The 25,853-nt window shown below is 45.1% G+C and overlaps 2 protein-coding genes across 4 annotated transcripts; one reads left to right on the top strand and one right to left on the bottom strand.

Moving 5' to 3' along the window:
• Window positions 1–591: 591 nt before the first annotated feature.
• LOC137873703 (transcriptional regulator QRICH1-like) lies at window positions 592–12,592 on the bottom strand. Its single transcript, XM_068712028.1, is given in 14 exon segments — window positions 592–1,791; window positions 1,892–1,982; window positions 2,074–2,237; window positions 2,365–2,473; window positions 2,577–2,691; window positions 2,788–2,942; window positions 3,061–3,220; window positions 3,454–4,629; window positions 4,714–4,851; window positions 5,649–5,717; window positions 5,817–6,076; window positions 12,443–12,467; window positions 12,469–12,495; window positions 12,497–12,592. Coding segments are annotated over 14 exon segments (2,760 nt in total). The 5' UTR covers window positions 12,578–12,592; the 3' UTR covers window positions 592–1,601.
• tmcc1b (transmembrane and coiled-coil domain family 1b) lies at window positions 12,472–24,777 on the top strand. 3 transcript variants are annotated; one of them, XM_068712029.1, is made up of 8 exons: window positions 12,472–12,577; window positions 15,620–15,795; window positions 17,628–17,671; window positions 18,399–19,200; window positions 21,572–21,991; window positions 22,586–23,070; window positions 23,155–23,290; window positions 23,386–24,777. In XM_068712029.1, exons 4-8 carry the CDS (start codon window positions 18,601–18,603, stop codon window positions 23,698–23,700), a joined length of 1,956 nt encoding a protein of 651 aa, XP_068568130.1. In that variant the 5' UTR covers window positions 12,472–12,577; window positions 15,620–15,795; window positions 17,628–17,671; window positions 18,399–18,600; the 3' UTR covers window positions 23,701–24,777. The 3 variants fall into 3 exon arrangements, with proteins under 3 accessions (XP_068568130.1, XP_068568133.1, XP_068568132.1); XM_068712032.1 differs by having other exon boundaries at window positions 12,477–12,577; window positions 18,938–19,200; XM_068712031.1 differs by lacking the exon at window positions 12,472–12,577 and adding an exon at window positions 12,854–14,073.
• Window positions 24,778–25,853: the final 1,076 nt, after the last annotated feature.

Genomic DNA, 25,853 nt, shown 5'->3' on the forward strand with positions numbered 1-25,853 from the left:
CACGTTTTGACTCGCTCCCCGCTGTGACCTCACCTCGCCTCCGTCCCGTTTTGCGATACATCTCAGGAATGCCTTCAGCGAAACTCTTTAGAAATTTGGCACAAACTTCCACTTTGCACTCAAGGATGAACTTAAGAATTCATAGGTTACTAATGACTGTCTAGTCGGATAACATGACGAGGCGTTTTGTTCAGACTGGTTTGGAGGAGGCATACAACCCCACTGTGGTAATTCTAGTCTTTTTTTTTAAAAGTTTTTAGCTTCAAATCTCCTCCATCATATCGATCATCCTGCTGTCATTTCTACACACGCTTCAGATGTTCTGAACAAAATGGGCGTGTCAATGGAGTTACCGATATCGGGTATAAATAAGCCTTTCGTCTTTCTCTGCGGTAGAAAATGTTTGTATGTGAAACCTCAACCTTCACCTTCACGTCACAACACTGACTGAATTGTGTGAGTCACACGGTCAACGTGTCACTAAGATGAATTATAGTTGTGTTCATTTGTGAAGATTATCTTGAGGATCGTAAACCTTTGTTTACGGTTGTGAAGTTAAATTAAATTATCAGACGGAAAATGACTGAACAGTGCCATACAACTCAATTTTAGTAATAATAATAAAAAAAAACTTTCACAACTATTTTCGTCAATGTAGTAATCCAAACTCAAATTCATCTCACGGGAGGCACCGATGGGGGTTTGGATGATGTTGGTGCAACAAGTCATTCTTGAAAAGGCCTCAAACTAATCCTCATTTCAAAGGTCAGAGCTGCGTTTCCACAGACAGCTCAGCGCTAAAAACTCTTCAATTTTGAATTGTCCTGACTTCTGATACAAGGATTCTCACACACACACACACACACACACACACACACACACACACACACACACACACACACACACACACACACACACACACACACACACACACACACACACACACACACACACACACACACTGTGACTATCTGAGGATCAACTCACTCAAAGATCCACAAGCGTAAATTATGACGTCTTTTTTTTTTTTTTTTTTTTTAAAACAGGCACAAGTTCTTCAGCTTTGAACGTATCAATACATGATCCAAAATGCAGTCAGTATACAAAAACAAAAACAAAAATAAAAATAAAAGTGGTGAGAAGTGGTCCCTGTAATCGTCCATTAAGATGTCATGGAGTTGGACTTTGAAGAGACTATTTGGTAAATGGTCTGTGAGGTTAAGTAGAGAAAGGTTAAATATCCTCGTATTGTTTTGATACTTTTACAGTAAACCGTCTCTGCAGAGGACAGGGACGTCAATCGGAGTCCAGCGTGGCGCGAGACTAACGTCTCCCTTACTTGCCAGTTTAAAGGTTACAGAGGCAATGGCTTACAAAGGTAGTCAAGAGACAGAACAGTCCAACCAATCAGCTGAAAAACAGAAGAAAAAAAAAAAAAACCCCATCTTTGCTGTTGTGACGCACTCCTCAAGAGAGAAATAATGATTGATCCCTTTGATTTGAGATGACGCTCATTGTGGTTTATAGAATCAGGATGGATACTGCATAGTCAACAATCAGTGACAGGAGACCAAGTTCCCACGAGTCCAGTCAGTCCCTTTTTAGCTCATGAGGTCCGGACCGATGCCGATGATCTCCTGGATCTCTCGGACCACGATGATGCGGGCCAGAACGTGCTCCACCTGCTGAGTCGTGAGGGGCTGAGATGAGTACCACATCGGGCTGTTGGGCGCGACGACGGGCTCCGGAGTCATGTAGTACGCGTCGTTGCGTCCCTTAACGCTTTGAGGGCTGGAAAAAAAGAGGGACGGTTGAATAAAGAAAGAAAAGGGGGAGTTCAGTATATTTTACACTGAAGAACGATCCAGTAACATGCGGTTGAGTCGCTCACCATTTGAAGAGATAAAAGTCATAAAGTTTAATGGGGCAGCGGAGAGGATTCTCAGGATCCTCGATCTGCTCTTCGTACATGTCGTCGGTTCCTGAAACGGACACGACAAGGTCAAGCAGCAGCAACACCCGTTGTCAGAGGGTTGCGACTCACAGCTGGATTCACGCGAGCGAGCGGCTTACTGTTTTGAGCACCTTTCTGTCCGGCGCTGTTCGGACCTTGTCCTTTGAGAAGGCGGATGCTGGTGGCTTTGTCCTTGGCGTTCGCCGGGTTCTTCTTCGTGTGTCTCAGGACCTTGGAGAAAGCTACTTTCATGTGCTGTTCAGGTGTCGTCAGGTGGAAATGCCTGAGACGAACCAACCACACACACACACACACACACACACACACAGCAATTACATCACAAATACACGTCCGCGTCATTAAAAAGGGAACAGATTCGGGTCATTCGGTGCCGAGACGAGGTCACTCACTTAGTGTTGAAATACATTAGAGTTGTGAGCAACGTGGCTGGTGAATGAGCACCGAGCTGTTTGCACTCCCACAGCATCTCCTCCGTCACGTGACTCGGGATGACGTAACCTGAGACGGAAAAAAAACAACAACAAAAAAAAACACACAATCAGCAAATTCTTTCTACAGAACACAATTAAAGAAACTATGAATGTTGATCATTCTCTCCCACCTAAAGGATGGACACTGGGTTTCCAACCATCCAGAATTTTGTGTAAGCACCCACAAAAACGTGTGTAATACGGATCGGAGAAAATATCATCCACACGTCCATTTTCAAAGAGATACTGGGGAAAAATAAAAATAAAAATAAAAATGTGTGGTTAAATCTTAAATGAGACAGGCTTTTGGCATCGTACATCGTGGAGCATTGGGATACTGACCTTTTGTATACACAAAAAAACATAATACAGCACATCGGATGTGAATTGCTCTTCGTCCGATCCTCGGGCCTCCTGCGTCATCAGAGAGAGGCCCAGGTTGAGCTCAGCGACCGCGCTGGACACCAAGTCCTCTTGGTAACGCAGCGGCTGACGACCTGCAGCAGAGAGGAGTTAGCGCCGCTAATGGAGACGTGCTTGGTTCTCAAAACATACTGAAAGTTTAAAGTCATCGGCGTTGTTGGGAGTCGTTCCAGCGATTGCTCGTTGACTTACGTCCTATCGGCGCAAGCTTGGTCTTTTCCTGCTTGTTCAGCTCCGTGTTTTTTCGCTTCACCCAAAGACGCCAGACCTCCAGGCCTTCCTCTGGCTTTAGGCAGATAGGAACCATAATCTCTGTAGGCGGTTCAGCGTGACCCTCCGTCTCCATGTGGCCCTGCAGGACGCCAAAAGAAAAAAACGGCAGTTAGTGCTTTGTGAGGGGGGGGGGGGAATTGCTGACAGTATTTCCTGACTTTAATGATACACGTCTCCCATGTTTTTCATCCTCATCCCAGCATAAGAAATATTTTAAGATTGCTTATTTATTGTATGCATTGAGCTATTGGGGGGAAAAACAAGGTGCACTGCATTGGACAGATATCAGCTAATGAAAGGATCAGCTCAAACCTGCAGATGGAGCTGCTGCTCTTGTCCCTCTTCTACTTGGCCCTGCTGTTGATTCGGGTCCCATATGTGCACCGACTGTGTGGCGTTGTAAGTCCCTCCCACAGTCTGCACCGCCACGGGGATGTGAATGTTCCCGTTCATGAACTGAGCCGGGAACAGGGTCTGCACGATCTCCTCCTGTGTCCCACCGGAGGCCGACTGCACGTCTGTGGACCGCGATGAGGAGTTGGGGGACATCTTGTCCTTACCGTTGGTGGTGGTGACTTGCATTGTGTTGTACGTGTCCTGCGGGATGGCGATGTGAGTCACCCCCTGCTGCTGTGGAGTGGAGTACACGGGGATGGTCCAGGTCTCGCCCGTGGGACCTGTGATTGTTCCCGTTGTGCTGTACAGCTGTGCGCTGTCAACAGTGAGCAAATCTGGTCGTAGGGACACGTAGCTTTGCTGCTGCCCTTGAGGGATGGCTAGAACTGTGGCCACCTGTTGGCCCTGAGGGACAGCGTACGACACGGAAAGAGGGACATCCACCTTGCGCTTCTTGGCCGGTTGGAGGACAGTTGAGACCGTGGCGGACCTCCTCTCTGCCTCCCTGGGAGAGTCCTGTTGCTGCGAATGAGACATGGCCTCTATGGTCTGAATCTGGATCTGTTGGCCATCTTGGAGCTGAATGTGTTGGCCGCCTGGAAGCTGAATTTGCTGGCCACTCTGTAGCTGAATGTGTTGGCCTCCTGGAAGCTGAATTTGCTGGCCACCTTGCAGCTGAATTTGTTGGCCACCAGGAAGCTGAATTTGCTGGCCACCCTGGAGCTGAATCTGTTGGCCACCAGGTAGCTGAATCTGTTGGCCACCCTGCAAATGAATCTGTTGGCCACCCTGTAGCTGAATTTGCTGGCCCCCCTGTAGCTGAATTTGCTGGCCACCGGGAAGCTGTATTTGCTGGCCACCCTGGAGCTGAATCTGTTGGCCTCCCTGGAGCTGGATTTGCTGAATTTGCTGGCCATCATGTAGTTGAATCTGCTGGCCTCCCTGTAGTTGAATATGTTGGCCCGCCTCAAGTTGAATTTGCTGGCCGCCCGGCAGCTGAATATGCTGCGTTCCTTGTAACTGGATTTGCTGTCCACTTGACAACTGGATTTGTTGTCCTCCGGCTACAGCCGCAACCAGCTGCGCCTGAATCTGTGGAACACAGACGACACGGTCACAAGCCAGCATCACATTGGACGCGCTCGATGTGGGCGACTGCTTGAATAAATCCTGTACCTGCTGCTGCTGCTCCTCGGTGAGCTCTCCCTGCTGGACAAAGTGGGCTGTTGAGATTCCCTGCAGGTCCTGCTGAGAGGGGGAGGCCACCTGAAGAACCTGGCCAACTGTTTGGCCTTGCTGTTCCTGAATCTGAACCTGGCACAGAGGGAGAGTTGGGGAAAACGAACAGGCCAGTCAGCAGTCAAATCAATGAATGGCTAATGGCTTAATACAATCTGGAGTTCTTTTTTTCTAATGGTGAAGTGAGTTTATCTTTAAATTAATAACATTTCTGATGATAAATGTTGAAGCTGCTCTTCTACAATAGTAGCAGGACAAACAGTTTGTTCTCCACAGAAAAAGTGACACAACTGCATGTTTTTGTTGCAGTGAAATTCCAAAATAGAGTAATTGTCAATTGTGGAATTTTCCACGATTGGCTTAAATCATACATATATATATATATATATATATAAAAAAAAATGAAGGACAGAGCGACAATCACAAGTGCAGCAGTAGAGAGAAGGCGAATGATTTATCCCACTGTAATGTGTATCCACACGCCTCCTAACAACCAGTGTGAAGCATGGAGGCTAATAACCAGCAGGAAAAGATTCAAGAATTAAGTAAATGTTTTACTGAATGGATTAACGAGGCACCTTACAGTAAAAAAAAATAAAATATGAATATTAACTGTAATATAGATGTATCATTACATAGAAGCATTAAATAGAATTCTCAACATTAAGTGGGTGAAAGTATCAGAGCTGAGGGAGCAAAGTGACTTCACCAACTTTAACTTAAAGACTCAAAACACCACGCCGCCTTCTTATTCGTTTCCCCTCTCGGCAGCGATTCGTGATTCTGGGCCCTGCAGGACCCCATTTGTCTCGTGCCATTAAAGACACAGTATGAGAGGACATAAGACGTGAGACGTTGGCATATAAACTAACCTGCACCTGAAGCTGCTGCTCAGACTCTTGATGCACAGACAGATGAGGTGAAATCTCTGCCGAGGTCACCTGTACCGGTCATAAAGCATGCACATATATGAAGCGCAGCACAGTAAAGAAAATCAATAATATATATTAAAAAAAAGGAGGGGGGGGACCAGGTCTTACCGGACCAGCCAGCTCTAAGAGAGAGCCAGCCACTTCCGTGCTGTCTGTGTATACACAGTTGGCATCCTGCTGCTGGTACACCATGGCCGTGGTGGTGGCGGCCCCTCCCTGCTGGCTGAACTCCTGCAGCACCTCTGGGCCCTTGGCGAGAGACTCCAGGAACTCCTTCATCCTGTGCTGAGGGACCGTGCGGGCTTTCTGCCGCACATACTCATCGAAGGAAACCACTCCACTGTCCTGCTCGTTCATCCTCAAATGACCTAGAAAGATGCATATTCCAACAGTTGGAGAATGTAATTAAAACCCGCTCACATTTACAATGCATCGAAAACACATATAACGTTAATGAAGAATACTTGTATGCAGAAATATATATATATAGGCATTACATAATTGGCTGATTGTATTTAAACCTCTGCTGGTTTAATAGGTGGACGCTAGTATAACATAGTAGACGGGACAAAGTGCATGTTGGCTTGTAACACAATAAATGAGCTACGCTTCAACTTTTTCTAGTTAGGCATTACAGTCACGGATTTAGTTAAATTATTAAAATATGAACGACGATTCTGGTCAAATGTTCAGAGGGCGCGAACAAAATAGTTGCCCGACTTTGTCTCCCGACTGTTTAATAATGGTGTCAACGTTCCAGCTAGTGGTTAGCACGTTAGCTTCACGATGTTAGCAAGGCACTGTTTGGACACAGCCCGTATGGATAGTTTGCCTGCTAGCAACCGTTACCTGTATTTAACACCGCCGAAAGCCATTGCGATATCTAATTAGTATAAATAATGCGATTTGCTCACAGTACACATTTAAACACATTAAAGCAGCAGTCCATTCATTGCACGTAACATAAAGCTAGCTAATCGTCGTGCTAACGTTAGCTAGCTAGCTCGATGGCTCTGGATCCTGTCATGCTACCTTAAATAAAACGAAATCCTCTCCTTTCCGCCAAGGCACGGCGTTTAAAACTAAAAAACCGATAAACGTCTAACAGCTACCGTCACCACACCGTTCACTTAACTACATAGCGCGTGTAGCGGCGGTATAATCCCGCAAACAATGCGGTGATTAGATTGCGATACAAAAAAATGTAACAGCAGCAGCAGCGAGCGGGCGAGGTCTGACGTCTGCTTGTTTCAGGGTGAGAGATCCACGCACGCAACGGTGGAAAAACAAGTTTCACAGCTCCAGCAAAGCACAGATTTATGAATCCACTTGAACCCCGAGTGGTATTACTGCAAACCTACACTTTCACAGCGACACATGCGAAAACCTCCACTGTGTTTATCCCGTGAGATAGAAAATGACGGAAGTTAGGCCCCAAAAATAACGCGACTCCTCTCCAGACTGCTCAGCCAGTGACGGCCTGCCGCTGTGTCCTGTTAACTAGAGTTCCCATTCTGAGAGGTGGCATCATGGCATTTAGACGAGCCATGCTGCCACAGGTTTACAGACAAGCTGTAGGCTTGGATAATGATGCTTCATCATATTTCATAATTTGTTTGTTGAATCAAAAATCCCCAAAACAATTATTGGGTGATTTAGAGCCATGAAATATTACCATATGACCATACACACATATGTTATCTTTATTGTCTGGCACTGAAAAACAGAGTAGGGGAATAATAGAAGAGGACAGATGGAAAGTCAGACAGATAGCTAGTTGGATATTAAATCTGAATTAAATCATTTATTGAGTGATTTTTTTTCTATAAAATGAAATCCAAATTGACACTTCTGCCGAGTTCTGTTGTGCATTGGCCTCATAATAATCTCTACATGCCACAATACCTGTGAAATGACTTTAAAAGCTCAGAAAGATGCAAGTAAATGGACCTTATTTTGTCAGACTACCTCCCTTATCACCATCTTTTATACAAGGCTCTGAAAACTAAGCTCCAGGTTGAGTCATTTAAAATTGACACATGAAAATATCCATACTGCAGCAGTGTTACAATGCTTTCCAGGGATGTTCTGGTGATGGTAAACATTGGAATGCATGTACCTTTAACAAAATCTAACTTCCCCAGTCTGCCTTAAAGAGCCAGGCATGTGCTGCTGAGGGCCTCCCACAGTTCTCCCCACAACAAACTGCCTCTTGCCCGTCTTAAGGTGGACCGACACAGATGTACTGTGTGCATAGGCTATGCCCTCTACACACTGGATAGCAAAGAGTTAATTCCCACACTCACTGCAGACTGCAGGGGCTCTCTGGTGGAAGCGGTGGAGGGAGTAATACACATATATCCTTCATATTTTTCTCCAAATAAAATTGCTTACAATAATAGTGAACACATGTTAACGTTGATCTAAGTGGCGACTGTGACTTTTGCATGTCATTTTGACGCACAAGCATGCATCGAACCTGGCCTACTCTCCCTATGTCATGTCATGGTTGTCCCTCGCATGTGCATACGTTTATTGAGCCAGTGAGTCGTCGTGAAACAATGCTGGAGTGCGCGTGTCTAGTTGGCTTCACGTTATCACTTCACGTGACTTTGTGCTACTTAATGTAATCCTATAGAAAAGGGATTCACCTTAACACAGCTGGGCAACGGTAGGTGAGGCGTGTGGGCTTTTTTTTTTATTAATAGTCAATTATTTACACAATGTTTCTTTTTTTTTTTTAAATCTACATATGTGAAAACAATAACCCCTCAGAATATGCGTATTAATGCATTTCTCCCCAACCCCAGTATTGGCCCTGGTATTTTGGTTTTTGCAACTGTTTTTGTTCAGGTGACATCAGGATGGGAGGCTGCCAAGTAACCAGCCGGTGCAGTAATAGAATAAGACTCAGCTTGATGGCTGTGAGCACGATCGTGGGTTCAATCCTCACCGTGATGCTCTTTGTGTATCAGAAATCAGACTCCACTGCATCGAGAGGTGGAGTGCTACCCAGAAGAAGAGCAAAAGGAATCTCAGGTACATCTGACTTATCTGGTTTTATTGAGCATTTAAAATCAACATTTAGTTTAGTTTAAAAGGACCGATTATTTCGGCAATGGGCTTTTTGTGTTTTGATAATGTTGTGAGACGACTGTTAATAGGTAGAGTACTTTGTTTTAGAGGCTACCTTGCGCCTAAAGCTTTTTCAATGCTCTTTAAAGTCGTTCTACCATCAACTCATTTGCAATTATATAAAATAGAGTACTGTAAAAATACATTCCGTTGATGTATAATGAGGGTCTATTTTGAAGTGGAATAGTCACATTAATGTGATCTATATAATGTCAGTCTGATATGCCTGACTGTTCATTTCTGTCTTTGTTGTTCTACAGATTTGGGGATTTGGACTTGGCGTTCTTCTTTGCTCTCCGTTACTCTAACCTCTTCTCGTCGCTACTCATCATGCCACAGGAGTCTTGTTCTCACGAACTCTAATGGCACCAGTCTGCTCTGGGACGACACGAGCCGCACACTGGCATGTTTCCTGGGAACTACATGTCTTTTGGATATGCCAGCCCTTTTCGTATTGATGGCTCAGCCCTGGCAGTTGTGGGACTGCCAGGCCCCCCCCCCCCCCCCCCTCTGTGACGCCCTGATTTTGGCAAACACTCTCCTGATCCTGAGTGGTAGTCTGCGCGGTGTCCTCCTTCTGCTCGATCCTTCTGGCACCCATCAGATCCTCTCTCGTGCTCCTCTGGCAGCACTGCATAATGTTCCTCTGCAGCTCCTTCTGTGGGCACAGGTTTCCCTCGCTCTGGTCACACTCAGGAGGGTTGAAGTTATTACTTCTACCGCTAAAGCTGTAGCACCCATGGATGGTTGGAGGGCCGGCTTTATCGCATTGTACCAACTTTTATCGCCAGCTCTCCCCTCTGTTGCTACAGACCCTCTCCCTACGCTGGGGTCTCTGCATGGGAATCTTCGGCAAGTGTTTCTCTCGTCTACATCCGCTTCTCAGGCCTTCTGTACCTCAGTGGGTTCCTTCACAGCGGATTGAGAAGCGTGCAAAGCGAGTAACAGCAGAGTGTGCGCAGACACCAACCGATGGAAATGGTGGAACAATAACTTTACCTCTAGCTTATCTTGGCTACTGGTGGAAGTTGGATACGGAGTCAGTCACCCAGTGTTACTAGTGACTATAATGGCAGTGTTGGGTCTCCAGCTGCTGCACATCAGAAGGAAGAATGTACCTCTCTCGGCAGTGATGCGTCAGCTGATCTGAAGATGATGTCACAGACCTCTGAGCTGTCTCTTGTGTCAGGAGCACCACTTCTAACTAGCCACTCTCTATTATCCTTCATGCAGTGACGGTCGCATAATGCGGACAGCAACACTCTCGCAAGAGACGGCCTCATCTAAGCAGAAAACTGCTTTACTTGTGTTGGTCTAAAATTGACGTACTCATGCCTTGGAGAAGTCATATGTTGTATTTTGTGGTCACGGTGACTCTAACTTCTGTACAACATAATTACAGACAAGCTGTTTGATTGTGCAAAGGCCTCCGTTTGTAGGCTTTGAGAGGAATGCGTCAATGATTATTGGGATGCATCGTGGATGTATCATGTCACTAATACACTCGTAGCCTGCATATGTGTCCTTGTATCTGGACATACTTGTCAAAATATTGAGACGACTGTTCAAAAACGCCTCCAGATCCTTCATTAAACATGAGTCATGAATCAGTTTTAAATGAGCGACGTCACATTTAATTATGGCTCTCTGGTGTTTTTGAATTCACCAAACCGAATTTGTGCTTGTTTTTTTTTTTTTTCCAGTGTTGCACGATTGTGATGATTGCAAAACTGAAGCACATGGATCCATCAGAGCACTGTAGCGACAACTTGCTGACTCTGAAGGTGAAACGGGTCAGAGCTCCTCACTGTCTTGTGGATAGTGGTCGGTTTGACAAATATAAGGAGTTTGGCATTTTGTCCAATACACAAATAACTGAATTTGCTATTAAAGTGCTCTCTGGAGGACTGACCCTCACTGCACCCTACACCAGAGGCTTGTGCAGAAAGATCAAGGTAGGGTGGGCCCTCTTGTGGTTAAAAATGGAAGCCGATATGGACGCATGCTTTTGATTCGCTCAGTTTGTTTCCTTGCAGGATGAGAAGCATTTACTCCATCTTCTGCTGGCGGATATTGCGCTCTGGGTCTCATGCCTTTCATTACTGGACGTCGAGCCTACAGCAGCAACAACTATGCGTCGATACCAAGAGGCACCTGCAGCTCAGCACCTGCACCTGCATTCCCATTTACACCTCAGTATCCACAGTTCTCTCATCACCGTCGGTTTCCCGGCCCACAATCTACTGCTGATAAAAAAACACTGCTGCTTCCCCCGGCCCAACTACCTCAGATGCCGGAGTATCCATGACCTTTTTTTTCCCCCCACAATTCCCCATGGTACCTGGAATTTTCCATCCAACTCCTCCTCCTCCTCCTCCTCCTCCTTCTACCACTAGCACAAAGGTTTTGTTAACCACACCGGCCTCCACCCCTAAGCATGATGGGAAGCCTTGTGTTCCCCAGTTTCCAATGCCCCCTCAATATCCTTTCTTGCTGTTCTCACAACACCTGCAGCCTCCACAAGGTCAACCTCAAGCTCTTCAGAGACCCAAACCTGTAATCCAGCAGCCCAAACCACATCATGGTCATCCTCAGACCTACCACTTCCCTGTGTTATATCCTCCTAAGTATCGCTCTCATAGACAAACAACTCAAACCACATCAACCAATGTGACTATTTACCTTTATTACCCACACCCTTCTATGCCGGCACACTATGTTCCTCAGCAGACTCCCATTCCAGTATTTCCTGATCTTCTTGCACACCCAGCTCCGTCTGAACAGCATCAATGTCGGCCTTTGTACCGTGCCATGCCTTCATTTAATCTTTTCCCTTCTCATCAAAGGCCAAAATCTGCAGCATGAAACCGGTAAAAGTTCTGCTGACGGTCTCCAGGAGCTTCACTGACTCCCCTTTGTGCATTTTGGTTTCCCTCACAGACTCTCTAGGGAGCGTTTCTTGCTTTGCATGTAGTAAGAGGAATTTAAAATGTTATTTTAAGTAAATAAGTTACTGTTTTTTTTGTTTAATGTTTGAAAGAAAACACTTTGATGGGTAAAGACGTCCAGGGCTGTAGCTGAGTTCATGTCTTAGTGTCTCTCTTTTTTTTCTTCATATGATTATTAATATATTATTTATGATGTTTTCTGTAAATTGTATTTCTCTGCATGAAGAATGTTTCTAGGTCAACAACTAGCACCTGTTTTCACTACGGATTCATCTATTGTGTTCTAGATTCATTATTTGGTCTGCATAAAATGATGATACAAGTTGCTGACTAATTTGATTTATTGACAAATAGTGCGCATAATTTCTACTCTACATACTTCAAAGCCTTCTCAGCAATGCCTGGAATAACACTGTGGTGGGCAAAAAAAAAAAAGAAGCTTACTGACAATTCTTTCTTGCCCTAAGAACTGTTAAAAAGTATTCATATTGAGTCTGATAACACTTACAATAACACACAAAAATACCGAGGACATGACCCGAGTGTCCTCAAAAGTAGCTACACCCCCCCCCCCCCCCCGAGGACACGTTCAGTGTCCAAATCTCCAACAATAATCCTAAAATGTATCAAATTGTAATTTAACTGGATCACCTGCGTGGATCATACGGGACGGTTTGCCTGGCGCTCAGCTGTTCGGACGTCGAGCACGCTGTCTGACGTCACCGTGGGAGTGTTCCACCATCGGGAGAAATGAACGGTCATCAACACAATCCTCTCAGCGCCCATGTAAGTTGAAGCCAGCAAAGCAACACATTTTTTTTTCGCGCACCGTTCTATGAATGAAATGTGTTTCCATACGCTGTGATCCGATGTGCCCGAGGGCTGCGGTTGATTAGCCTCGTTTATCCAATTGTCGCCGCCCGCCTGGCGAGGTGCCCCGTGTGTGTGTGTGTGTGTGTGTGTGTGTGTGTGTGTGTGTGTGTGTGTGTGTGTGTGTGTGTGTGTGTGTGTGTGTGTGCGCGCCCTGTAGCTAAACCATGGCCGAAGCGATGTTTCCTAGCTAGGGAGAGTCTAGCCAGGCTGCTAACTGACAGGCTGAGTCGCCAAGGCGGCGAGTAAGCGCCTGTTTTAGCCACCCAGGGTAGTCTGGACGGGCGATGCTACAACGTAGTTACACGTGAGCGAGTAGGAAAAGCAAAAATGATTGCGTATTGTAAAAAAAGGTTTAATTTCGGAGACAACACCCAGAGCCGGATTCAATTACATCACATCGGTCAGACCAGGATGTGTAAGATTAAATTGAACTACTTTTTAGCTGACTGAACAATTTTTGGGGCTTTTGTCCTCAGTTAAACTCCGGCTTATGTTACCAATTCAAAGAGGGGGGTCGAAGCTAATGCAGACCGACACTGTGAGAGATGCGGGACTTAAATACTCCACCGTGAAATACAAGACTCCAAGGTGTGATTAAGAAAGCCCTGGTGGGAGTACGTGACAGATGGCTTACCCAATACCTCCAATCCGAGTCAACCCCGGTGTGTTTTGGAGGCTTTCACACCTGTGAGGGCCGCTCTATGGGCAGGATTCGTCTGCGTTTCTATAAAATGGAGTTACACACAGATAGAGGGGTCATCTTGTATCACTAAGCAGTAATGGCACCTGTGGTTATGTGATGACTGTACAACCAGCATCCTGATGCAGGACTGCTTTTTTTTTTTAAAACATTTTTTTTATAAAGTTGTGTGAACAGGTAAAGCAGTCAGAAGTGTGTATCACGTTACATTGATGGGCACCATCTGATATTCAAACCAGTTATTTTTGGGGGTTAAGTGTAAAGTGACAGTTTGTTTATTAACAGAGGAAAGCGGTGATGAGAGGTTAATTCTGTCTAAATACATAATGTGTTAAAAACATGCTCTGGCGTTTATGTTATCCATCAATTTGAAGAAAAAGAAAATATAAATACTCATAAATCATTTAAAGGTTTGACGCAGTAAGTCGGACAGGTGCTACGCTACATATTCAGTAAACCTAACCTAACTACACAACACCATTAAACACCGTGACCTCGCCCCGCACAGCAGCACCGGTGTGCATTGTAAAGTAAAACGAACACCTCCCGGTGCACCACTGTTAGCTTGTACTGCTAGCTACCGGAGGGGCAGACAAGCCACCAAAACGGCGTTAACGATCCACCCGGACTTCATCCACCACAACGGTCGGCACCACCCGTCAACAGCACGACCGACTCCGTGGACGTGTTCCGCTATTATGTGATACATGTGAGTGTGTGTGTGTGTTTTTTTTTAAAGAGCTAAAGGCCTACGGACGTTGGCTAGCGAGCTGCTAATTTCATCCTCTTCTTATCTTTAGGCTAACGTTAAACCGTTGGGCTCAAGACTATTCTCAGCAACTTATTAACGTTGCTCAAAAAAAAAAACAACAACGCCCGGTAACTCGTGAACGAGATTTATTTCATCTGCTTTTTAAAAATGTGGTGAGCATCCGCGTGGCGCGTTACTACTGTTACCTTACATGTAATGACACCGAGTGCACCTGTAACCTAGAGAGTGATTTAATTAACTAACCGTGAGCTGCACGGCGATAGTACGCTCTCTAACCTTTGCGTGTTTAATGGAAAGCGTGCGTTTTAACTAGCATGGACTAACAAAATAGTCTAAAAGAAAGGGAAACTTTATTGTTCCGACTGATTGGGTGGCGATGATCTCATCGGAATGCACGTATGACCGAATATCCGCGCGCGTGTTTATTCAGCGAGACAACGTCACGGTGCGTTTTGATGCTGAATCATCGTTGATTCACTTAAATCTCAGTTGTGTGGTTCATTTCCCTGCACATATTCCCATGGGGCTGTTCGGCACCATTAATTAACATCACACCATTAATTAAGCTGAAACGCCTCGGAGGGCCTGCGCTGCACAAAGCTGGATAGGAGTTCTTCTCTTGCTATTTTAAAACAACAGACCTGAATGAGCTTCCAGTAAAACTGGCTGAACTAGTTTGTTTGTGTTGAGTGATCACTTCTAGTCTACTCACATGATATTACCCTCAAATGTCTGTGTCATAATAATATATGAAAAATAATAATAACAATAGTAATATCTGGGTTTTATCCTCCAGCTGATGCTGCTGAAATCTGCTGATCCTGCTGGTTATATTTCCTCACAATATCAAGCTGGCTGCAAAACCTATCCTCTGATCTAGGAGCCGGTTGGTTTAGATGTTGCATATGTTATATACACTTTTAATTTTTTTGTTTGCTCGTCAGGTTTATTATCTTAACGGAGTCATTGATGTGTGGTGACTATTATCAGTCAGGGAGGCTAATATCACGATAGATCTCAGACTGCATATAATCTAGTTCTGGTCTACTCTATATATATATATATATATATATATATATATATATATATATATATATATATATATATATAGAATCCCATGTGAGGATTCCTAAAATAACATCTGATGGTATAAATATCTGACGGTTCAATCCAAACTTCCAGTTTTTTCTGCTTCGGTGTATTTCGCTGATTCGTGTTTTTAAATTGAATTAGTTTGAGGGGAACAAATAAGTGAGTAATGCTGAGGATAAACCGTATCCGTGGCGATCACAGATAGCTTATATAGCACGTCGATAGGCTACTCTGTCGTACATCGTTAATACAGCAGTTATTGGAGACGTCAGTAGAAGATGAGTAGATCGGTCCGATGCCATTTTAATAAATGGGACGTCACCTGTGTGTTCAAAATGTTTTTTCACCGTTTCTCACCCCGTCTTGTGTTTCTTTTTGTTTTTCTTTGCAGCATGTGATTTTTCTAAATGTCCATGGAAACAGCTGACTAAAGTTTGACAGCTATCCCACCGGTTTCCCACTTGTAAGAATTACTCAGAGGAAGCAGTGCGGGAAATTCACTTGGATTAAACCGTTTCCTGTGTCAATAGATCCACAAAAATCATCCGCTGATGACCACATCTGAAGGTACGTGCTTCTCTACCAGGACTCTTGCTGAGTGTTCTGTGTCTCTGTTGTATTTAAAGCTAATTGTTCATTTTGTTTTTATAGATCTTTTGCTGAACAATAGTATTATCACTGTGTGTGTGTGTGTGTGTGTGCGTGTGTGTGTGTGTGTGTGTGTGTGTGTGTAATAATAATAATTGTAGTTTCACCTGCTGCAAGAAGACACTATTACAGTTTACAAGGTCCTCTGACTGGATGTGAGGACAGAAGGTGATGAGAAAAATAGAAAGACGATGCTGAACGTTCCCTGCTGAATACATTGTTGCGTTTCGTGAACACAGTCTGAAACTAACGAATGCTAATCTTCAGTAATATGTGCAAATGTTGGAACAAAGCATGTGAGCCTGATGCCGACGTAGCGATGACCCAAGAGGACGCTCTTGCTTCCAGATCCAAAAAAAAAAAAAAAAAGAAGTAATCTGTCATTTTGTAGAGAATGTTTATTCACCAAAAAGGAAAAGCTTCAAATGCTGCGAGCCGTGCCCAGCGCTCTGTAGATGGTGTGACCTTGGAGCGCTGCATGCGCACAGAGTGACAGGCTGAATGTTTGGCTGACCCACTTCTGAGAAGAAAACTTTGCCCTCGGCCCCCGAGAGGAGTCAAGACGTCACGGCGTTGTTGTTTTTTTTTTTTTTTTTTTTTCCCGCTGTAGATGAGGGACAAAGTTCCGCGTCTGTCCGTTCCTCCGTCTTTTTGTCCCGAGGTTCCTCTGCCGAGTTACTGAATGTCCGCGGCGTCTCTTGTCTATAATCAGTGATTCAGGAACCAGGAAATGAGTCACTGTTTCAGACGCGGTGTTAAATCAGTACAGTCTCTCTCTCTATATATACGATAACATTAACGTTACGACACGTATGTCCAACAGCAGGTACAATGTGCACTTATATTTGGCATCTGTGAGGTTTTTAAAGCAGCAGACACACAAACACACACACACACACACACACACACACACACACACACACACACATAATGTCTAACATAACTTCATTATGGTTCACTTATGTTTGAGGGGTTGTCGTTTAGAGTTGCCAGTTGTGTGTTTATTAAGTATTGCCCCTATAGAGGGATGTTTGATGTGGATCCACTTGTTCTGAGCAGCGAGTGAGATGACGGACGACAGTAAGTGAAAAGTAATAAAAATGTTTTTAAATATGTAACCATGTATTCACCATGTTGAATGTGTTGTGCCGTACGCTCCCACCTACCCGTTAACAAGGTGCTTTCTTATCCGACACTGCAGAGCTAACAGCAGGACCAGCAGCAGTGAGTCACTGCGTCCCACTAATGGAGCCTTTCATTGGGTTTTTTTTTTTTTTTTTTTTTTTTTGTTGGTGCTAGATTGTGCTGCTGGCTTGTTAAGTGATACTTAGTGCTGACTCGTGGAATCGTTTTTCCCCCATTTGTCCTGCAAAAATAATCCGTGTGCTGTAGTCCGACCCGTCCCCCCTTTTTTTTTTTTTTTTTTTTAAGGCTTTTTGAATATTTGAATATTTTCACCATGTCCTGCTGTAAAAGATATTTGTGTTTAAGGATAGCGTGCTCGCTCGCTGCTGGCTCTTAAGATTTCAAACACAGGTTCATTATGATTTCATACGATCAGCGCGTTAGAAGCTGGTTTTTAAGTCTCTCATCTGCTGTAGCGTCCCTCGACATGCATTATTACCAGCTGCTACTAAGTTGAAGCTTTGTGTTTAGGTCTGTGTATTTCTGTGTTATGCTACAGTATGCTTCTTTTTTTTTTTTCTTCTTCTTTTTTTAACCCGTATCCTTTTCTATTTCTGTTCATTTAGCCAATCCCGAGTTGTGAGTCAGTAGAGGAGAAGCTGGGCTGATGGTAAGCGTTCTGTCTCTCTCTCCATCTCACCTCCTCTCTTGCTCTCTGTCTCACCGTCTCGTCACATGTTGGTAAAACCAAAATGCTTTTATGTAATCTGTCACCTGAGGGACAAAGTCTCGGAACGGTCCTTCTCACATTCCAGGATTTAATCCTCGTTGAGGCTGACCGCCGCGGATCGTCGAGCACCTTAATTCATTTACATTTGTTCACACTGTATAGTCTCTTTGTTAGCGTCATCAAAGCACTCTCAATTATGTTGATTATTAATTTTCCATTGTGAGATACTTTCTGAAATGTGGCTATTCAACTTTTAACGAGGGCTTGTTGTACAGTGCAGGTTTGAATATCCAGAAATAAACAATAGAACGTGAATTCAGAAGCAGCCTAAAGGCGTTGACCTTCAACATGTGCAACATGCCAAACGTTGATATTTCAGAAACTGTTCTCAAAGCTTGTTTATTTTGTAGACTTTCTGTTTTTTTTCCATTGCTGGGTTGGCACTGTCAGACATGCCGCATGCTGTTGAGCTCAAATGGATACCTGCTGTTTTCATTCAGCAGAGAGAAAATATGCTTTTTTTTCGATCATGAATATTTTGCAAAAAGTGCTCATGTCTGTGTCAACCCGGTTTATGTTGCTGGATGTTTTTATATTCTGCTTCTTCTTATGTTCTTCACTCACTTCTGCATGTCATAATCCATTTTATTTTCCTTTTTTGTGGTAGACAAGCATGACATTGAGCCAAGCCACAGATTCATGTCCACTCAAAAGGCCCAACTGAGCGCCGTCATCCCCTCTGCTTCCCGGCTTTCGACAAGTCGCTCAGAGGAGGGGGGGGGCGGGGGGCGGAGGGGGGGTGTCGACGGGACGTAGCTAAGTCCCCTGCACCCCCGAGTAGAACCTCACTGTGAAACTGGAGGTCTCTGATGGATCAGGGTTGTAGTGAGCAGAGTCCGGAGGAGCCGGACGCGGGAGGCCGAGCGGAGCTGGAGGTCGGCAGGAGGGCGTCGGAGTCAGAGCATGGCTTGTCCAAAATCACCCATAATGCCCTGGAGAACATGGGAGCGTTGGGCCATGGCCTGAAGCAGTTCTTCCAGCCACAGCGCCGACGCTCCTCCGTTTCCCCGCATGACTCTGTCTCGTCCTGCACAGGCGCCCCTCCCTCCGAACCCACTGATGTAGGGTCAGAAGTAGGGGACGCTCCGGCCTCCTCGGCCCTCCCTTTGGATTCTGACAACCCTGCCGCTTCCGCCCCTCCCGCAGCTCTGAGCCGCGTTCTGCAGCAGATCCGAGGCGCTCCACCGATGAAGCGAGGCACCAGCCTGCAGAGCCGGCGCAGCAAGGTGGGCGGCGCCGGGGAGGCTCCCCAGAAAGGCAGCCCACAGATCCACCGGCGCAGCACCCATGAAGCCCTGCTGCAGGCTGGACGCCCGCGTTCGTCCTCGACCACAGACACGCCCAGCAGCCCGGCTCTGGCTGACGTCCTGCTGACGTCCGGCTACCACTCGACTGAGGAGCCTGACAAGGTGAGGGTCTCGGTTCTGCTCTGTGGTCCAGGTGAGAAATAAGAAACCACGGACATGCAACATTCTTTACAGAGTGGGAAGACATTCCAGTGTTTTATACAAGGTTTGTGATATAGGTTACATAGGCAGTTGCCTAGAGTGCCAGTGTGTGGGAGCGCACGGAGAAGGAGAATAGAAAATAAAAATCGATTGGCTCTCCTTGTGTGAGTCATGAAACGCACTCCTGGAGTCAGCGTGACTTACACTTTACAGGGAGGGAGATCTCCAATGTCCACCACAGATAAATGCTCATAAATTCTCCTATTCATCGTGTTTTAGAGTATAAAAAGTAATCCAGTAATTGTTGTCTGTGCACTGAGGACTCAGGAACCGCTAATAGCTAATGCAGTAGCACTTTCCAAAAATGCTAATTTGCAAAGCTGTAAACAAATGTGGGCAAAAACGGTGTTGCCAGCAGTTAACACAGGATTCAACATATCCCCAAAGCATGATGGGAGCATATACAAATATTTGTGATTTTTAATTTTTTTTTATAAATTATAAATTATATATATATAATTTCTTCTTAATTTTCTTCTTAATTCCTAATTATATATATATAAAAAAATATATATATAATAATAATAAATAAAAAAATATACTTATATATAAGTATATATATTTTTTTATTATTATTATTATTTTTTAAAATATTGGTCCTTGTACGTTGCACAGTACAACTCGCATAACAAAACATGGCCTTATTTTACTGAACTTAATTCTAAAATGGTTGCATTCATAGAGAAATTAGCTTCAGGACATGTGAATGGTAATGCAAAGAGACGCCGTGCATTCATGCAATGCATTGTTTGCAAGCTAGCGGTTAAAAAAAAAAAATAGAAGATAAAACCGAGTCGTGCGCTAATATCTGTGCAAAGAATGTCAAAACTAAGTGAATTGTGCGAACGTGTTAAAGGCCGTTAATGGCTTAGATGTGCCTGGATGAACCGGTGAACGGGGGAGATGAGCTGTCAGCGGTGGAAGGTCAGCGATTGCCTTTGAGTGGTTGGTGACTATGTGCTTTAAGCCGCTCTAAATTTAGACTCTTGCTGCCTCTGAGTGTACTTAAGGTCAGAGGAGGCTTGCAGGGCTAAACAAACTCAAACTTGTGGGACGTTTTCTTCTTACACTGAATGTTGATCGAAAATCTGGAAACATAACCGTGTTATAACAGCTGACACTGTAAAAGGGTGTTAAAAAAAACAACAACAACCCTGACACAGTAGTTCCAGCAGATGATAAAGTCGTCACACACACACACACACACACACACACACACACACACACACACACACACACACACACACACACTAAAGGCCATTGAAGCAGGGGACTAGATGCCAGCAGTGTGACAGGAGAATCTGTGGAATGACGAATGGGGAGAAGGTAGACGTCTTAAAACCAGGGCTAACGCCACGCTGGTCTGGCAACGCGCTGGAAGCTGGAATTAAGTTTATCAACAGATGTCATAAACAAGATGGAATAACTGTGTTCACCATTCATCTTCAGAAACGTATGACCTGTTCTCCGTAGTCGATAATCGTCAACTGAGCTCCATTTATCCTCCGTTGTCTTTTCGTCCCCTCGCCATCCTGCTCGGTGTCTTTGTGTTAGAGCTAGAGAGCTGCAGTTTAAGTCAAATCAAATGGGAGATTTATCGTAAATCTCTGTTAAGTTCTTCATTGGCAGCTCTTTCTAGTCGCCTGTGAATTTTAAATCCATCTTCCTGTACCGCACATTGTCAGATAATACAATGCTTTACTCTATCTTCATGGTTCACACTTAAACTGGAAGTACTTTATAGTAGTTCTTCAGAGTACAAGCAGCTCAACAGTTTCCAATAGTGCTCTTATGATTGGTCGTTAATTGGTGTTAATTACCAAGATTTATATTTACCTCTCCTCCTGTTGCCTCAGTTTGCCTTCACATCATTTGCACCTTTTTAACTTAAATTAAAATCAAAAGTCATAACTCCATATCAACCCTCTGTTAACTTGGCCTATTTTTTTTTTTTTTTTTAGCTTTTGTTCCCCACAACAGTCACTGCATCTCTCCACCTGTGAGTCCTTGAGCTGTGAAGTGGCATCTCTTTGTTCTGCTAGCGCCATCTGCTGTTGGGAAATGTGAATGCGTAGTGACTTATATTAATGCCAATACAGCGCTGTATTTAGAACCACGTTAGATACTGTAACGGTTCTCATCAGACAGAACTTTAAGCACCAGAGCACTAGTCATAAACACCAAGGTAATGACAGCAATACATCACCCAGTGTTATACCTTGACAAACGGTGATTTTAATGTTTCGCCTATGACCTTCTCTTCTGTTCGCAGCTGGATCGCTATGATGGATCAGGCCCCGCCGTGTCACCCAACGCGCTCCCCTACGGTGCAGATGGCTATGACGTGGTTGACAGCACCCCGGACCCCCAGCGGACTAAGCAGGCCATTGCCCAACTGCAACAGAAGATCCTCAAACTCACCGAACAAATCAAAATCGAACAAACGGCGCGCGACGACAACGTGGCCGAATACCTGAAACTCGCCAACAACGCGGACAAACAGCAGAGCGCTCGCATCAAGCAGGTGTTCGAGAAGAAGAACCAGAAGTCGGCGCAGACGATCCAGCAGCTGCAGAGGAAGCTGGAGCACTACCACCGGAAGCTCCGGGAGGTGGAGCACAACGGCATCCCTCGGCAGCCCAAAGATGTCTTCCGAGACATGCACCAGGGGCTGAAAGATGTCGGAGCCAAGGTGTGTGCTTCCCGGGGGGGGGGGGGGCTTCAGTGTTATATTTAGGGGGTTTTATCGACAAAAACACTACTAAAAATATCTTTTTTTCCAATTAAGTACACCGCATTCCATCTAAATTTGTTGATTGAGTAAAAGTAAAGGTGTCAAGAGAGCAGACAACTTGTTTGAGAATTGTTCTAAAATGAACAATGGCTGCTTTTCATGCTTCACTGGCACATGAAACAGTTCATAGTCGTCTTAAATAAGGGGGCTGTCTCACTTGAAAGCAGAAATCCGAATTAGTTCCTCGGTTGCGAGCAGGAACGCCTCAGAGCGTATGACAAGATCAACATGTGGAGTTATCGTTGTGCCTTAAACTACACAAAAGTAACGGGTGGAAAATGTTCATTACTGCAGTAATGGATGACTAACTAGACTAAAACTGCAGGATTCTATGTTGTTCTTTGTGTTTAAACCTATTTAAATGACAACCTGTTAAAGCTGTCAGGCTCTGTGATCAATACTTGAGCGATCAGTGTGACCGCGGTTAAACTCGTCTTCGTATCGTTAACTCGACGCAGCCTAACCTCTTCACCTGAACCCACTCGTCCACAGGTGACGGGGGGCCTCTCCAGTTTCTCTCACGCCACTCATTCCGCAGCCGGAGCCGTGGTGTCCAAGCCGAGAGAAATCGCCTCCCTCATCCGCAACAAGTTTGGCAGCGCCGACAACATCGCGGCTCTGAAGGATTCCTTGGATGAAACCCAGGGAGACGAGGGCGTCGGCCCCGGGGGGACGAGGACCCTCGGGACCGGACAGCTGCAGTCCAGCCCGAAGTACGGCAGCGACGACGACTGTTCGAGCGCCACGTCCGGCTCTGCGGGAGCCAACAGCGCGACCGGAGCCCCCGGAGGCCCCCCCAGCTCCAAGGGCAACACCCTCGACCACGGCCAGGCCTCGGGCTTTGACGTCATACTCCACGAGATCCAAGAGCTCCGGGAAAACCAAGGGCGACTGGAGGAGTCCTTCGAAAACCTGAAGGCCCACTATCAGCGGGACTACACGATGATCATGGAGACCTTGCAAGAAGAGCGATACAGGTGTCACATCATATCCTAAACACTTAATATCTCCGTACGGGTAGATCCTGTTTGTGATGTACTGCTGTTGTCACTGTTTTGCAGGTGTGAACGTTTAGAAGAACAACTCAATGACTTGACAGAACTGCACCAAAATGAAATTCTGAACTTGAAACAGGAACTAGCCAGCATGGAGGAGAAGATTGCTTACCAGTCGTACGAAAGAGCGAGGGACATTCAGGTGAGCTCGACTAAAAATGAACAATGTTTCTACTTTTTTTTTTTTTTTTTGTCATCGAAGCTAGTTCGCTGACGGCGTTTGTCTCTGACCTGCAGGAGGCGCTGGAGGCGTGTCAGACGCGTATCTCCAAGATGGAGCTGCAGCAGCAGCAGCAGCAGGTGGTGCAGCTCGAGGGTTTGGAGAACGCCACGGCACGGACTCTCCTGGGGAAACTAATCAACGTGCTGCTGGCCGTCATGGCCGTCCTTTTGGTGTTCGTGTCCACGGTGGCTAACTGCGTCGTCCCCTTGATGAAAACGCGCAGCCGCACGCTTTCCACGCTGCTCCTCGTCATCCTCCTCGCCTTCCTCTGGAGGCACTGGGACGCCATTTCAGAGTATCTGCATCACTTTCTCCTGCACCCCAGATGACCGGCTTGGAGAGGCGTACTTAAATAATGACGGGGACGGAGGATTTGGGGGGGCTGATGTGTAAAGGGAGGACACTGAACCCGTACGGGGAGTTGTTGAGACTCGACAGTCCTTCCCTTTTTTTCTGCCTCTTCAGCAGCTTCTCTGAACACTCAGGAGGGTTGCATCAGAGGTTTGTCACTTTATCTCTTCCCGAAAAAGGTGTTTTGAGAAGAATACTACAGAGAATAAGGGCAGGAAAAGGTCGGACGCTTGCTATCTTTGGTGCAATCGGTGCACAAGCACACATACTGTTAAGGGTGAATGGGCATAGTAGTGAAGGAGGGGCAGAGAGAACTGCACACTTGATTTCTCTCTTCTGAGTGAATTTGTTTACATGTGGAAGACGTTGTTTTCCCACAGAAGAAATTGTAATTCAGAGTTTTATTACTTTCAAGTGGTATTGTTTTGAAGTCGCCGCTATTTTTAATACAGCTAATTGATTTGATTTACTTTTAACTGTAATGATCTGACAGTGTTCTGCTGATTTGGTCGTCCATGTTCTCTCTTTGTTTTGTACGTTCTCTCTCTTCTAGTCTTGCCACTCTGCTCTTTTTGTTCCCCTTTTACCCTTTTAAAAATGTCCACCTCTGTGACCAACTCATCCTCTTCCTGCTCACTACACTCTGAAGACTCGGGTGCTTTTGCACATCAGCTGCTCCGCTCTGCTCTGGAACCGGACTTGTCACTGGATCAAATGGTAGTGGGTTCTTGACTCGTCTCGTACGGATGTGTGAAGTCGATAACACTGGTTCTGCCTCAACCAGGATATTGCGATCAAGAACTTTGAAGTTCGGAGTTTGCGACCCTGCCCCTCTGGGACAACCGGCTCCGACTATCCTGGTGGCTTTTGTCCCGCTGCAGAAGAATAATCAACGAACTGAATTAACATACTTGAAGAGCGATTAAAGCGCTCAAAGACTCAGTGCTTCCGTACTGTTTCTCTTAGTGACAATGAAATAGTAATACTTTTTAGTTCATTTTTTATTTTTTAAAGACAAATAAATTTGCTGTTTTAAAATGTGAAATTGAAAGTAACTTGCGTTTGTCTCTTAATGTCGTGAAGTTGCTAAATTGTAAATCGCACAACAAACGGCCTCGCGTCGGGGTCACCCAATGTTTGGAATACAGGAATACACCGTATTTAAGAGAGCGCTCGTGTTCTTACAGGCGTTATGAACGCCGCTGCCAGTGTGAAGCCGGTCACTACTTATTCCTCCAAAACCTTGGAAATGTTAACGTAATTGGATTTAAGGCCATGAGAGTAACGCAGGCTTGACGTGCAGGAAGTTTTGACTTGTTCGTGCAGAAAAAAAATGCTGTTTTTTTCAGGCGCAACAAAGCCAAAAGCAAGGGAGTCCGAGTCAGGGAGAGGTAAGTCAAGTAACGTAGTAGTTTGTAGACCAGACGGTCCTGAAAAGAGGTCTGATCTGAGAGGCACAATCATTAAAAAACAACTCTTCTTAACATGGAGTGAAACTGTGAGAGGTTCCTAAACTCCATCTATTCAATAGTTTTAACACAACTCACTTTCTATGACATGAAAGCCAGTTAGAATGTTAGTTTAGCAAACTGCTATCAGTAACGTTAGCTAAACCTAAGAAGCGTCAAGGTCGGAGGTCACTGAAATGGACAACTTGGTAAGTAGCTACCGCCTTAACGAAGGTAGTAGGCCTACGTTCATCCATGTTACAAAACGACATTTAACGTTTTGTGGCCATGCAGATTTGAGTTCAATTGCAGGTCTTGAGTCGTCTCCTAAATCTCTGCTGCAACTCAGGTTTGGTTAGGCGCAAAAGTTGTGCTTTCCTGGTACCTTCAGTATTTTTGTTACTAAAACACACACTCCCAGTATTTATAAAATGACATTTAATGGACAAAAATAACACGTCTTTCATCTAATTGTGATGGAATCAATGGATGAAGGGTCAGGATAGTGACCTCATGCTCAGATTCTCACCTCGAAGAAGAATTCTGTCTGTTAATGTAATAAAAAAGAGTAAGAATGTTGCTTTTGGCACAATCAAATGAAGTTGAGGCCTCGTTTCCTACTAACCTAATCGTGCTCATTACACAACAGGCGCTCTTCTCCAGCTTCTCTCCACTGATCAGCT

This window comes from Cebidichthys violaceus, unplaced genomic scaffold (assembly GCF_023349555.1).
Source record: "Cebidichthys violaceus isolate CVI_PGR_0920_01 unplaced genomic scaffold, fCebVio1.0.p SCAF_17, whole genome shotgun sequence".
Classification (NCBI taxonomy): Eukaryota; Metazoa; Chordata; class Actinopteri; order Perciformes; family Stichaeidae; genus Cebidichthys; species Cebidichthys violaceus.